This window comes from Microcaecilia unicolor, chromosome 3 (assembly GCF_901765095.1).
Source record: "Microcaecilia unicolor chromosome 3, aMicUni1.1, whole genome shotgun sequence".
Lineage (NCBI taxonomy): Eukaryota > Metazoa > Chordata > Amphibia > Gymnophiona > Siphonopidae > Microcaecilia > Microcaecilia unicolor.
This window is the reverse complement of record NC_044033.1, coordinates 529,580,420-529,595,590: the sequence shown is the minus strand read 5'-3', so window position 1 is coordinate 529,595,590 and position 15,171 is coordinate 529,580,420. Positions and strand designations below refer to the sequence as shown.

At 45.2% G+C, this 15,171-nt stretch overlaps 1 protein-coding gene across 1 annotated transcript in view; it reads right to left on the bottom strand.

The window, feature by feature from the left end:
• LOC115467334 (pre-mRNA-processing factor 17-like) overlaps positions 1-10,384 on the bottom strand; it is a 143,500-nt gene extending 133,116 nt beyond the window's left edge. Inside the window, exon 1 of the mRNA XM_030199205.1 lies at positions 10,217-10,384. Within this exon, the coding sequence (XP_030055065.1) occupies positions 10,217-10,348 (132 nt within the window). The 5' untranslated portion in view covers positions 10,349-10,384. The remainder of the gene's footprint in view (positions 1-10,216) is intronic.
• Positions 10,385-15,171: the final 4,787 nt, after the last annotated feature.

Sequence of the window (15,171 nt, the reverse complement as noted above, 5' to 3'; positions counted from 1 at the left end):
AGATGGATAAGATGGGTTGGGGGGGGAGGGAAGACTTTGGTCAGTGGGGGGCGGGTAGGATGGGTAGGGAGGGAGCGGGGAGCAAGGTAATATATCTAGGCGATCAATGTATGCAAGTGGGAAAATCAAGGTGCTGGCACGGTAGTGGTTTGAGATTCAAGAGGCTGGGGGGAGGGCTGGGCCCCCGGTCTCGATGTATATACATAAACATGATCACAGGTGGGGTTTATAGACAACTGTCTCTTCCTCATGTAAGATAATATCCTGGAATGTGGGGGGGATTTCCTCCCCGATAAAGCGAAAGAAAATTCTGGCACATTTGAACCGGCTGCAGGCGGATATCGCTTGTCTTCAAGAAACTAGATTATCTGATGAGGAACATACAAAGTTGGAGAGGACGTGGGTGGGGCAGGTAGAATGGGCCTCCTCAGGAGTGCGCAGAGGGGGGGTGGCAATATTGTTTAGGAAGTCCTTGGCTTGCTCAGTTGAGAGGGTCATGGCCGATGATGGGGGAAGATATCTGCTGGTGAAGCTCTGTTTACAGGGTAGGGAGGTATATTTGTTATCTCTTTATGGACCTACTCCTTGGGAGCCGGGGTTCTTCCCTAACCTTCTCAAGAACCTAGTACCATTTCAAGGAAAGACCCTAATAATTGCGGGTGATATGAATGCCTTGTTGGATCCTGCCCTGGATAGCACGGGAAGTAGAGCACAAGGGACTTTGAATACAGGGGGGGCAGGGACTTTGTTGACATTTGCCACATCCTTAGGATTAATTGACACTTGGAGGTCACTGCACCCGGAAGAGAGGGATTTTACCCATAGATCAAGGGCACAAGGCTCTTGGGCACGTTTAGACCATGTGTTTGTCTCATCCAGTCTTTTCTCAGAGATCTCGGAGGCACAGATAGAACAGGTGGTGATCTCGGATCATGCGCCGATATGGGTAGCGCTGGAGGCCCCAGGGGACAGTCATCCCATAAGGCGCTGGCGATTTCCAAATTACTTAGTCAAAGACCAGGAGTTTCTTAAATACTTACAGGAGAAGTGGGAGGAGTTCTCTCTTCACAATGAGCAGCACAGGGAGGATCCAGGGCTGTTTTGGTGTACAGCAAAGGCAGTTCTGAGAGGGGACATTATTCAGTACACAGCCACGAGACGTAAAAAAGTAGCGGCAAACATTATAAATCTAACTGGGCGGCTGCGACGGGCCAAGCGTGCATTATTAGAATCCCCTTCTCGGGTTAATAAAGAAAATTATCTATCCTTGCAGGTAACCCTCAATTCATTGATCCATGAACAGACCAAAAGACAGATGGTTTTTCAGAGATATAGGTTCTACAGGCATGGAGACCGCCAGGGCGGGCTCCTGGCCCGTATGGTAAAATCGTGGAAGGGTAATAGGACCATAGGAGCTCTAAAAGATGTAAAGGGGAGAGTAACAAATCGCACAGAGGGAATTTTGCAGATATTTAAAGAATATTTTCAAGATTTGTATGCGCATAGGAGCCCTCCGAACAAAGAAGAGGTGGTAGCTTTTCTGGAAAGGGCAGGGATGGGAAAGTTCACTCCGGAGGCTCAAGAAGTTTTAGCTGGCCCCTTCCAACCTAAGGAATTGCAGACGGCAATAAAGGGGTTGAAATTAAATTCTTCCCCAGGAATTGATGGCTTTTCGGGAGAATTTTATAAAACTATGCAGCTTACAGGGTTGAGGCCTTTGTTGGAGTATTATAATGCAGTGCTTGACTCTGGAACGTTCCCGCCACATGAAAACACAGCTCTAATAGTTATGCTCCTTAAACCGGGTAAACCATCAGAAGATCCAGAATCATACCGGCCCATCTCACTGATAAATGTGGACATTAAGCTTTTATCCAAAATGATGGCGAATAGATTGATTGGTTATCTTCCAGGAGTGGTGAGTACGGCGCAGGTGGGGTTTGTCCCGAAGAGACACTCGGTACTGCACGTTCGTAGAATTTTATTGGCAATGGCCAAGAGTGTCTCTGGGGGGAATCCAGCAGTGTTGGTCAGTCTGGACGCCTCTAAGGCTTTCGATAATGTGGGGTGGGAATATCTTTTTTACTTACTGCAATGGATGGAAGTGCCGGATGGGTTCTGGAAAGCCATAAAAACATTATACACTGGAATAGGAGCACACGTTGCAGTAAATGGGGGTAGATCGGGCTGGTTTCCCATATGCAGGGGAACTAGACAGGGGTGCCCCTTGTCCCCTATATTGTTTGACCTTTTCTAGAGCCCTTAATCAGAGTATTGAATAGCTCCGTGGGGGTGGTGGGGGTGGACATTGGCTCTGAAGTAGTTAAAACGCTGGCATATGCGGATGATATTGTGATGATGTTGTCGAATCCGCAGGTTTCCTTGCGGAAGGCCCTGTCTAAAATAAAAGAATTTGGTAGGCTTTCCGGCTTCTCCTTAAATTTACAAAAATCTTGTGCAATGGCCCTAGACGAGACGGTACAACGTGAGTGGAGGGGGGAATTCCCTTTGCGATGGGTGGATAGAGAATTGAAATATCTAGGTGTCCTTCTCCCCAGAGATTTAAAACGGCTTTACTCAGGCAATGTTAAACCAATGCTGGAGCTGACAAAGCGGAAACTGGCACTCTGGGAGGGCCTGCCATTATCGTTGTGGGGGCGAATAGCGCTTTTTAACATGTTGATTGCCCCCAAGTGGCTATATTTATTCCAACAATTACCAATATTTTTGAAGGGAACAGATGAAAAGAGAGTGAATCGCCTTCTCCAACGATATCTTTGGCAGGGGAATAGGCCCAGACTCCCGATGTCCACTCTCACATCGCCTAGGGATTGCGGCGGGATGGGCCTGGCCAGCATAAAGACCTTATCGGTGGCATGTGAAATGCGGCACATTAATGACTGGTTTCGGGGCACCTCTGAGTTTTCAGTGACACAGGCGGAGGTAAGGTGGTTCCCGGGGTGGCACTTTAGTAGTCTCTTGCATGGGGGGAAAGGGATGCCTCCACACGCACTAGCACATCATCCTTTGTTACCAGCTCTGAGAGCTACGTGGAGATGGATCTGTAGAAGACATCAGTTTTCGGGTAAGACCACGCCATGGTTGGCCATTTGTGATAATTCAGCTTTCCCGCCAGGTCAGGGGGGAGGAGTGTTTATACGCTGGGCAAGGAAGGGTTTAATATACTTATCTCATGTGCTCACTGAGGAGGGGAGGCTAAAGGCCCTTTCAGAATTAACGAAGGTATTGGGGGAGGAGACAAGTCATCATTTTGCTTATTTTCAATTACATCATTACATTTCCTCCCTATGCTGGACGGACTTAACTGAAGACGTCCAAGAAGTGTTGGCAGAGATGTATTCCTTGGGGGCGCAGATGTCTGTGCCACTCAGGTTTCATCTCCAGCAATTGAGAGAGACATCATCTGAGATAGATTATGCACTCTTGGTCCGTGGCTGGAGGGAGGATTTGAATTGCGAGGTGACTGAAGATTTATGTAAATCTTTTATAAAACAGTTATACTCTATGAGGATTTCGATTCCACAGAGGGAACGTATGTATAAAATCTTGTTACGAATGTATATACCCCCCAGGAGAGCTTCTAAAATGATCACTAATTGTGATGGTTCTTGCCCCAAATGTGGAATCGCTAATGCATCTTTGGGTCATATGTTTTGGCGCTGTGCACGAGTGCAACAGTTTTGGGGAGGGCTCTTGCAGACGATAGATAGTCAGTGGGGATGTACACTGTTGAAAGATCCCTTAATAATCTTTTTCAAAAATAGCTACACGTCTCCGCCGCCAGCAGGATTTAAAGGATATATACAAAGGGCTGTTTATTTTGGGCTTACATCCATTCTAAAATCTTGGACATCAGAAATGGGACCCTCTCTGACATTTTGGAGATCTCAGATGATTGTCCAGATGAGAACAGATAGATGTCAGGTTAAATCATGGGATAGTGTACCTGGGCAGCAGTTTCGAATGCAATGGGAACCTCTATGGCTGACTTTGCCCTCACGGGGGAGAAGCTTCATATTGAATTTTTGACTGCACTTAGATCATTGTAAGAGAGGGATAGGCCGAATCTCGCTGAGTCAGATGGGTACAGATTGAGGACCACATCAAACTGAGAGACTACTTGCATTAAGCTCAGGACTTATTGTATGGTTGGGAGGGGAAGGTGGGGGGGGGGGGGGGGGGGGGAGGGTATAGGGTTCATATCCTGATCACCCAGAAGCCAGAGCAAACACCACAGAGGCGACATGCAGCCGAAGGGTCATAAGAGTGGAGACCCTTTGCAGCTTGGCATAATGACTGGCTTATTAGTTTCTGCCAAGAAGAAGCTTGTTGTACAGTGAATATTACGAGGTTGGCATTGGGATGCTGGTATTTGGGCTCTCTGGGAGAAATGGACTAGTTGTATGCTGGCAATGTTGAAGAGTTATGAGAAACATGTCTTTTAAAGGTATCTGAGGGCATGAAAAGGGTGGGGGGTTGGGATAAAAATGTAAAATGCACGGGAACATTGTTATGAGTTAGATACAATATATATGTGGTTTGATTTGTGATTCTGTACAAGTTCTAAGTTGCTCAATAAACAGATTTAAACATAAATAAGAGAGTAACAGGAGTAAGAAAATAAGGGACTAGTTAGAGTTGCAAATAAGGTCAGAAAGGTGAGGTCAGAGTTTGGTATCATCCGCAAAGAGATAAACCTTACCAGACAGCTCTTCTGCAATATCGCTCACAAAGATGTAAAAGAGAGCCGGCCCGAGGACCTGATAGCATCCCTTTCCTCAGAGCACGCTCCATTTACCACTACCCTCTATCTCCTCCCACTTAACCAGTTTCTGACCCAGTCAGTCAATTTAGGTCTGACTGTGATTTACCAAAGGTTACAGGGATTTGCAGTAGGACTGACGCAGAGTCCATGCTTTAGTTGCTGCAATCTCTAAAAAGATTTTCTTGTAGGTTCATAGTTAATGGCTCTAACAGCACCTTAATAACCAGGAACTACAGTACCTGATCCAATCTATTTTCAACATCAATTCTTCCAATACATAACTAAAGCAACCTATTCAACTCCGTCCTTATTGACTGACACAAGGACAATGAACATTCGACTTTAAGGTTTTATGGTTTTTTATTCAGGATCAAAGTAATGAGTGTTCAATAATATCACAATATATAGAACTATACTATGATATAAGTACATAAGTAATGCCACACTGGGAAAAGACCAAGGGTCCATCGAGCCCAGCATCCTATCCACGACAGCGGCCAATCCAGGCCAAGGGCACCTGGCGAGCTTCCCAAACGTACAAACATTCTATACATGTTATTCCTGGAATTGTGGATTTTTCCCAAGTCCATTTAGTAGTGATTTATGGACTTGACCTTTAGGAAACCATCTAACCCCCTTTTAAACTCTGCCAAGCTAACGACCTTCACCACGTTCTCCGGCAACAAATTCCAGAGTTTAATTACGCATTGGGTGAAGAAACATTTTCTCCAATTTGTTTTAAATTTACTACACTGTAGTTTCATCGCATGCCCCCTAGTCCTAGTATTTTTTGAAAGCGTGAACAGACGCTTCACATCCACCTGTTCCACTCCACTCATTATTTTATATACCTCTATCATGACTCCCCTCAGCCATCTCTTCTCTAAGCTGAAAAGCCCTAGCCTCCTTAGTCTTTCTTCATAGGGAAGTCGTCCCATCCCCGCTATCATTTTAGTCGCCCTTCGCTGCACCTTTTCCAATTCCACTATATATAGGAGAACAATTAAATGATAAAGGGAACATTCGGCTTCATACGGGATACTTCTTGTTCTACCAATTTTCCACTTTTTCACCATTCTCTCTGCCTGTCTTATCTCCTCTTTTGATATTTCTGGTTGGCTGGAAAATCTTGGTGCATAATGGTAAGGTCCTAGTCCTTTGCCAAATTGTTGTAATTCTAGAGGGAACTATCTAAATTCTTTTTTTAAAAAGCAACTCTGGGACCCCCCCCCCCCCCCCTTTATACCAGTCCACTGCTCTGCACACTACCCCTGATCAATAAAACCCCAATAATGTATCTGTGAATAATCTGCCACGCCACCATCTTTCTTCCTCACTGTAAACAATGGGAGGCAAATTCCCCACTTGGTTGGAGTACAGTACAGGTAGGAACTGAACCTAACTGAAAGAAGCTCAGTGCTTCTTCAGCGAAACTCTAAACCAGTGTTTCCCAAGTTGGTCCTGGAGTACCCCCTTGCATATTCATTGTGGATATCCTGAAAACTTGACTGGCATGAGTGGAGGCAGTCTATGCAAATCATTGTGTCACAGTTCAAAAAGAGATGGGCTCTTAGGCTGTAGGCGGACCGACTACTGCAGGCGAGTCACTTGAGCTAGGCACAGCACTAGGCAGGGCTTGCCAGAAGACAAGGCAGACAGGACTTGACTGAAGGCAAGGCAGACAATGCAAGGCAAGGACTGGGGGCCAGATGCACTAAACTTAACAAGCCCTTAACGAGCCAGTAGAAAAGCCTGGCATGCACTAAAGACTTTTTTCCAACGACGGTAGCAGCTAACGAAAACGGAATGCAGATGAGCAAATTGTGTAGAAACCCCTATTGTGATGAGATGCACTAACCTTCTCCGATTGCCTTAACGCTGGAAAACGGTGGAAAATCTAACAAGAGGTCTGTACCTCTCGTTGGGGCTGTGCAGGATTGGAAATCGTCTTTTTTTCGATGGAGGGGATGGAGGCGCATTGGAGGGGGTGAGCGGTGCGGCGTCTTTGGCATGCGCAGAGCAGCCAGCATAATGCTTGGCTGCTCTGCGCATGCTTGACCGACGGAATAGAGAATGCATGTGAGCTACAACGAGAAGCTCATTTGCATTCCTATTCCTTGATGCATGCCCGTTCCTTACCGAATCGGTAAGGAAAGGGCTTTAACGAGTCTTTAGTGCATCTTGCCCTGGGTACAGACAAGGCAAGGCTGGAACACAGCAAGACAGGAGCTTGGAGACAAGACACGGCCTCACTCCCAGCGCCCCCTCAGGAGTAACTGCCACAAGCCCTATAAAACTTTGGGCTGCAGCGCACACACCTGCAGGGGGCAGGTGGGTCGCCATCCACAACAGAACTGATTTAAAAGAAAACTGAAAAAAACCAAACCCACTGGGCAAAGGCCTCTACCAACTCATAAAAACTCAGGGTGTTGTTTAGTAAGGTGCACTAGCAGCGTGGCTTAGTAATCAGGCCCCTCAGTCTTCTTAGGGTTCAAAACAATCTATTCTTTCTCCAATAATTCAACAGATCGATGCATTGACAGTTGAAAATATACTGATACAGGCTGATTGGACCTATTATAACAATCCGAATGTCATCTATGTAATTTCAACAGTTTATTCTCTGAAAAGACAAAGTCTCCCTAAATGGTTTCAAACAGATAATAAGCAAAAACAGACACAGGACCAAGCTCTGAGGAACAGAGGCAAAGCAGGTACCACTCACAAAAAGACCCTCTTCAACCGGTTAGAATGGCCAGTGATGCATCAAGAAAGCAAGCAAGCAAGCAAGCAAAGACCTTGTCCCAATTGACCAAGGTTCTTAACAGTTCACTATGATGGTATGATTGAGAGCACAGAAACCAAGAAAGTGTAAAAAAAACCAAAACAAAACAACCATCACAAAGGATGTAGCCCGATTCATATCCCAGCGTAATTAATCAACTAGGGAGATCTGGACAAATGCATGCAAGTGTGGTGAAGGAAAAACCATGGGGCAACTAATTGCTAATTCAATTACCTTGCTGCAAGATCAGTAAGGACCATTGCTTGGTAGTTCTCAAAAGACAAACTTACAAGATGAGCAATAAACTGAAGTCTTGCAAGAAACACACAGGGAAGTAGGCCAAACAGAGACCAGAAGATTCAGCCAGCCTGTCCATTTATGATGCAAGACTGCAGGGCCCACCTGACCTCAAGCTGTACCCTCACAGCCTCATATTCTGAAGACTGATTTGCCGTGCTTTATTAAATTGTTACTCTTTTGGCCTCTGCTACTTCCACTGAAAGGATGCTTCACAAAACAGTGCTGGTCTAAAAAAAAAACATGAGTAGATCAGCCCAAAAATGCTTGCTCAAAATAAAAGGTCTTTAAGACCTTTTTGATTTTCATAAGTGACATTTCTAGGGGTAAGGATAAGAGCCATTACTTTACTTTAGGGCAATAGCTCTCAGCCCAAATGTCTACAATATTTACTCTTTTCTTTTGTTCTAATTTACCCACTGCCTGTTCTACATTTTAACAATGAATATGTGGTTGCTATATAAGTCTACATATGCAAGTGAGACAACACAGGAATCACGATGAATATGAAAGCCATACATTTGCATACAATGGAAATTAACACATTTAATATCTTCTTATAGATACTTCTTCTGTATACCTTGAAAACCTAAACTGGAGAGTATCCCAAGCAGAGATGCCAAGTTACCCATTCCAGGCTGGAGATTTTGAGCCAGTCCTGAATTTCTGAGCACTATAGTGCATTATGGGACTTCCAGCACTAATCTCAATCAGCAGGATCAGTACAAATCTCACACCACTTTGGAGGTCATAAATTCCAAACCAGGTGTGTCCCCAAATCTCCAGCCTAAGACTGGGTAACAGCACTGTAGTGGGCATCCTCTGAATTTATTCAAAACGTAAAACACCACTGTAAGTGACGAACAGATCACAGTGGTTTACCTCCAACACAGTTTGGGGCCACAAGAATTGTGCAATAACTTCAAGAGAAAAAATAAAGAATTGAAGCACTCCAGACTAGGGTGTTGCTACGGGGGGACTGGGCCCCCACAAATTTCATCTGGGCCCCTGGTTTGGTTGGTGGGGGTCCCCAAACCCCGCCATCCAAAGCCTTCTTCAGCGCGGTCTCCGGTGCAGCTGCATTCGCTGCGTGCCCCTGCTCTTCTTTCTTCTTGCTCCTCCTGTGCATGTTGACGCTCAGCGTCTCTGGCACAACCGCGTTTGCTGCCTGCCCCCTGCTCTTCTTTCTTCTTGCTCCTCCTGTGCACGCTGATGCTTAGTGGTTTCTGGCGCAACCGCGTTCGCTGCCTGCCCCCTGCTCTTCTTTCTTCTTGCTCCTCCTGTGCACGCTGATGCTCAGCAGTCTCTGGCGCAACTGCGTTCGCTGCCTGCCCCTGCTCTTCTTGCTCCTCTTGTGCATGCTGGCGCAGCTGCGTTCGCTGCCTGCCCCCTGCTCTTCTTTCTTCTCTTGTGCACACTGGCGCTCAGCAGTCTCTGGCACAGCCGCGTTCGCTGCCTGCTCTTTCTTTTTGCTCTTGTACACAATGACGCTCAGCGGTCTCTGGTGCAGCCACGTTTGCTGCCTGCCCCCTGCTCTTCTTTCTTCTTGCTCCTCTTGTGCACACTGACACTCAGCGGTCTCTGGCGCAGCCATGTTTGCTCCCTGCCCGTCTTTCTTCTTGCTCCTCCTGTGCATGCTGACGCTGAGCGGTGTCTGGCACAGCCGCGTTCGCGGCCTGCACCCTGCTCTTCTTTCTTCTCTTGTGCACGCTGACGCTTAGTGGTCTCTGGTGCAGCTGCGTTCGCTGCCTGCTCTTCTTTCTTCTTGCTCCTCTTGTGCACACTGATGCTTAGTGGTCTCTGGCGCAGCCATGTTTGCTCCCTGCCCTTCTTTCTTCTTGCTCCTCCTGTGCATGCTGACGCTCAGCAGTCTCTGGTGCAACTGCGTTCGCTGCCTGCTCTTTCTTCTTGCTCCTCTTGTGCACGCTGACACTCAGTGGTCTTTGGCGCAGATGCGTTTGCTGCCTGCCCCCTGCTCTTCTTTCTTCTCTTGTGCACGCTGACGCTTAGCGGTCTCTGGTGCAGCCACGTTCGCTGCCTGCTCTTTTGCACAGTGACGCTCAGCGATGTCTGGCGCAGCCGCGTTCGCTGCTTGTGACGGAGACTGCGCTGAAGAAGGCTTCGGCTGGTGGGAGGGTGGGGACCCCTTCAGGCAAAGGTATTTGTTTGTGAGGTGGTGGCACTCAAAATGTGCCCCCAACCTCTGGCTACGGGTCCAGACAGTGGGCGCAATGTCCAATCAGGCCGGGTCAACCAAGTTTATTTCCCATTTTCTACCCTGGCCCCCGAGGGCCTCAATGTAGAAAAGTGGAGGAGGAAAGGACAGAGGACGGGGAGGGACCCCTCACCTTCACCGCCACCTCCGGAGCCGAGTCCACGTCCATACGCAGCAGACTCCGGACCGGACCCGCCTCAGCCTCCGAGTCCGACTCCGAACCGCTGCCGTAGGAAACCAAGGCCTCCATGGCCGCCGCCACCATGGAAGCGGAAGTGCGTCTGCCAGACCGGAAGCGACGTAGTCAGGCAGGCTCTCCCTCTGTGTGTGTTTCTTCTCCAACCTACTTTTTCCCAGGACGGCCCCACCCCTACCGTAGCCACACCCCTTTTACCCGCCATGCACCATAGAAAAAGGCAACATTGAAACGATTAACACCAGTCCCCTCATTGCTCTAGCGCTACTAGACGTACGCAGCGCTGTACACTGTAACTGGAATACACAGTCTCTGCTAGACTATCAAGTGCTGACATTAAATAATATTAACCATTAGCCACTGTGGCATTGGGGAGCAGGTAAAAAAAGAGAGAGAGAGAGACAAAACTTTTTTACAAACAGAAATAAATAAGATCATACCTTTTTATTGGACTAACAATACATTTTTTTTACTACCCTCTTTCTCAGGTCAGGACAACATGACCAAATTATCAGACTACATAAGTAAAACATAAAAGCATTCCAGAATTAGTTTGAAAGGAAAACGGAGGGGTGAGAAACAAGCAGAGGTGGATTTTGTCTATAATAATGCTATAAAAAGTTGTAAATTAGGTCATTGAACAATATAATTTTATGGTTTATAATATGATAGGAAACCTCACTCTCTAAAGTCCGGTCACGTTGGTGCCAATATAGTTCATAACTTAAAGGTCTTACATTCATGGATTATTTTATGTTAATCTTTTTATTGAGAAAAACAAGAGATAAACAGCAGCAAATGGTACATTTCCTCTGTACAATATATACAACAAATAAACACCCCAGTAATCCTCTCCTCCTTCAAGAACCCCTACCCTCCAAAGCCAGTGTTACCAAGCTATGGAAAATGTTTCATGTAAAAACTCTTATAGACCGCATTATCTTATAAATCCTAAGTGGATAATAACATTTACATATATAATAAAAAGTGTAATACAGTAAAAACAGACATAACAAACAATGACTACAGGATTTAACTGTTATAACCCTAGTATAACCCTGGTCTCGCCACACAGTTCAGGGCACTAGCTAGCTCTTCAGGTCAGCACCTACTACTACTACTTACCCAGGAAATCTAGACTGCCCAACTTGACATTTCGTTCTTTAGATTGTAAGCTCATTTGAGCAGGGACCGTCCTTTGTTTATTTTGTACAGCGCTGCGTAACCCTAGTAGCGCTCTAGAAATGTTAAGTAGTAGTAGTATTTCTAAAGCACTACTAGAGGTACGCAGCACTGTACACTTGAACATGAAGAGACAGTCCCTGCTCAACAGAGCTTACAATCTAATTAGAACAGACAGACAGAGCAAACAAGGGGTCACAGCAAACGTTTTAAGTTCTACGTGAGCTGGGCGCAAGCCAGGGCCAGACTTAACTCCAGTAGGCTGTGGGGTTTTAAGCCAGGCTTTTACTCTTATTTACTTTTCTTTGTTAGTCCAGGAATATATAAACTTAACTCTCATTTAAAGTATCACATACCTTGTACAATGAGTTTATCTTGTTGGACAGACTGGATGGACCATTCATGTCTTTATCTGCCGTCATTTACTATGTTACTAAGTTGGACCCTCATCATATAACTATGATTCAGATTATTCTTCCCAACGTGCATCACTTTGCATTTGTCCACAATAAATGTCATCTGCCATTTGGAAGCCCACTCTTCCAGTTTCCTAAGGTCTTCCTGCAATTAAATATCTGGGCTGACCACCAACTTCAGTCTGAATATCGGCCCCCTGAAATTATACTGCTTTCTTTCCTTCTGATTATCTATCCAACCCTTGGAGTACCTAGTGGTTAGTGCAGCGTGACTTCAGGCAATTCAACCTTGTCCATTGCCCCAGGTACAAATATATATACTTTGTAAACTGCTTTGAATGTAGTTGCAAAAACCTCAGAAAGGCGGTTAATCAAGTCCCAGTTCCCTTTCCCCCTTTCCCTTATGACATCACAATATCAGAAGTGAGCCAAGTGTCGGGCAATCAAGCCATTGTGACATCACTGATGAGGTTGGCTCTTTTTGGTGGAATGAGTGGAGGAGTAGCCTAGTGGTTAGTGCAGTGGACTTTGATCATTTCCCTTTCCCCATTTGAGATTCTACATGGAATATTGTAGTATATAAGGTGGTATGTCAGGTCCCATTAACAAGATTCCATACACAGTCTCAAAGAGTAGCAACATTCCATGTAGAACGCCAAAGAATGGCAAGATTCCCGAATCCCAGCCTAGTGGTTAATGCAGCGGACTTTGATCCTGAGGAACTGGATTTGATTCCCACTGCAGCTCCGTGTGACTCTGGGCAAGCCATTTAACCCTCCATTGCCCCAGGTACACATAAGTACCTATGTAAACGCTTTGAATGTAGTTGCAAAAAAAACACAGAAAGGCTGTGTATCAAGTCCCCTTTCCCTTATCTCTACTTTTCTCTTGGAGACTGTCTTTGGAGTGATTTTATGTTTTACTTATATGTTCAGATATATTGTCATCTTTTGCTCATACTGTCCTGACCTGGGGAAGAAGGTTCTGGCCTTTGAAAGTTAGTAAAAAAAATGTATGAAATTAGTCCAATAAAAAGGTCTCATTGTGTTTTTTTCCAACCATATTTCTATGTATTTGGTAGAACATAGAAAGTAGCTGAAATGTGTGAACAAAACACCTCACCAAAAATGTTTTTATTTCTCATAACGGGTTGATCTAAGGTTAATTTGTGCATGGTGAATATCTACAAACTACAGGCATTCTTTTTATGGGGAAGAGGGTGGAGGGCAGAGACAACATGTTTGAGAAATACAGGTTTCCCCCACATCTGTTCATAATAGTTCAGTTGGTACTATTTGTTTATTTCTTTTATTTATTGCATTTGTATCCCACATGTTCCCACCCATTTGCAGGCTCAATGTGGCTTACAGAGTTTTGCTATGACATAGTCATTCCAGGTTATCAGATACAATTGGTAATGTACAAGGTTTAAGTAAGGGCAGAAAGAAGGAGGATGTTATGCAGGATAGTATAGAAGGTGGTCTATAATACTGGCTGGGTTGGTGAGGTAGTTTTGTAAGGCTATGGGTTATCTTTGTAGGCCTTGTTGAAGAGATATGTCTTCAGAGATTTGCGAAAGTTAGTTATTTCATCAATAGTTTTCAGGGCTGTAGGTAATGCATTCCACAACTGCGTGCTCATGTAAGAGAAGGTGGTGGCGTGTATCAGCTTGTATTTTAGTCCTTTACAGCTGGGGTAGTGCAGATTGCGAAATTTGTGGGCTGATCTTATGGTGTTTCTGGGAGGCAGGTCCACAAGGTTTAGCATGTAGATTGGGGTGTCTACGTGAATGATTTTGTGTACAATCGTGCAGATCTTGAACGCAATGCGTTCCTTGAGTGGGAGCCAGTGAAGTTTCTCTCTTAGGGGTTTTGCACTTTCATATTTTGTTTTTACAAATATGAGTCTGGCTGCGGTATTCTGGGCTGTTTGGAGTTTTTTGATAGTCTGTTCTTTGCAGCCAGCGTATAGTGCGTTGCAGTAGTCCAGATGACTTATTAACATTGACTGTACTAGGGTATGGAAGATGTATCTTGGGAAGAAAGGTTTTACTCTTTTGAGTTTCCACATGGAGTGGAACATCTTTTTTGTCGTATTCTTCACATGGGCATCGAGTGTGAGGTTTCGATCAATGGTAACTCCAAGAATTTTCAGATTTTGTGAGACGGGTAGAGAACAGTATAGTGTGGTTATGGTAGAGTAGTTGGTTGTGTTGTGTTGTGAAGTGAGTACAAGACATTGTGTTTTTTCTGCGTTGGATTTTAGCTGGAAGGCATCCGCCCAGGAGTGCATGATTTGGAGGCTTTGGTTGATCTCGTTGGTGATTTAGTTTAGATCATGTTTGAACGGGATGTAAATCGTGGCATCATCTGCATATATGTAGGGGTTGAGGTTTTGGTTGGCTAGAAGTTTGGCTAGAGGTATCATCATTAGGTTGAAGAGAGTTGGTGAGAAGGGGGATCCTTGGGGAACTCCGCATTCAGGTATCCATGGAGGTGATATGTCCGCGTTCGTTGTTACTTGGTATGATCTTGTGGTCAGGAATCCTTTGAGCCATGTGAGAACTGTACCTCCTACTCCGAAGTATTCTAGTATATGTAATAGTATTCCATGATTAACCATGTCGAAGGCGCTGTACATGTCGAATTGTAGGAGGAGTATATTGTTACCAGTTGCAATTGCTTGTTTGAATGAGTTAATTGCAGACACTAGTACAGTTTCGGTGCTGTGATTTGACCGAAATCCTGATTGAGATCATGCAGAATTGAGTGTTTATTTAGGTATTCAGTAAGTTGTTTCATCACTATGTCCTCTATGAAAAATAACAAAACAAAATTGAAGCAGAATGAACAAGAAAGTCTACACATTATCCTAGGGAGATACAGGAAAACCATCAGCTATATCAGTTCAGTATGTTGTATCCTATGATCAAGCCAAATACATAACCTGACCGAAGAAGAGATGGACCAGCATCGAAACCTCAGAATGTTTTAGTTATTTAACTAACTAACTAACTACATTCTGTTTTCTGTTGCCATGCCCACTGGTTCCCCAACCTGGCCCTGGAGGCATCCCAGCCAGTCAGGTTTTGAAGATATCCACAATGAATGTTTATGAGAGAGATTTGCATGCAGTGGAGGCAGTGCATGCAAATCTGTCTCATAAATATTCATTGCGAATTTCCTGAAAGCCTGACTGTCTGGGGTGCCTCCAGGACCAGGTCATACCTTATTGTTCATCATCAGAACTGACAGTAGAATGGGGCGGGCCACCAATGTTTTGGAGCCCAGGGTC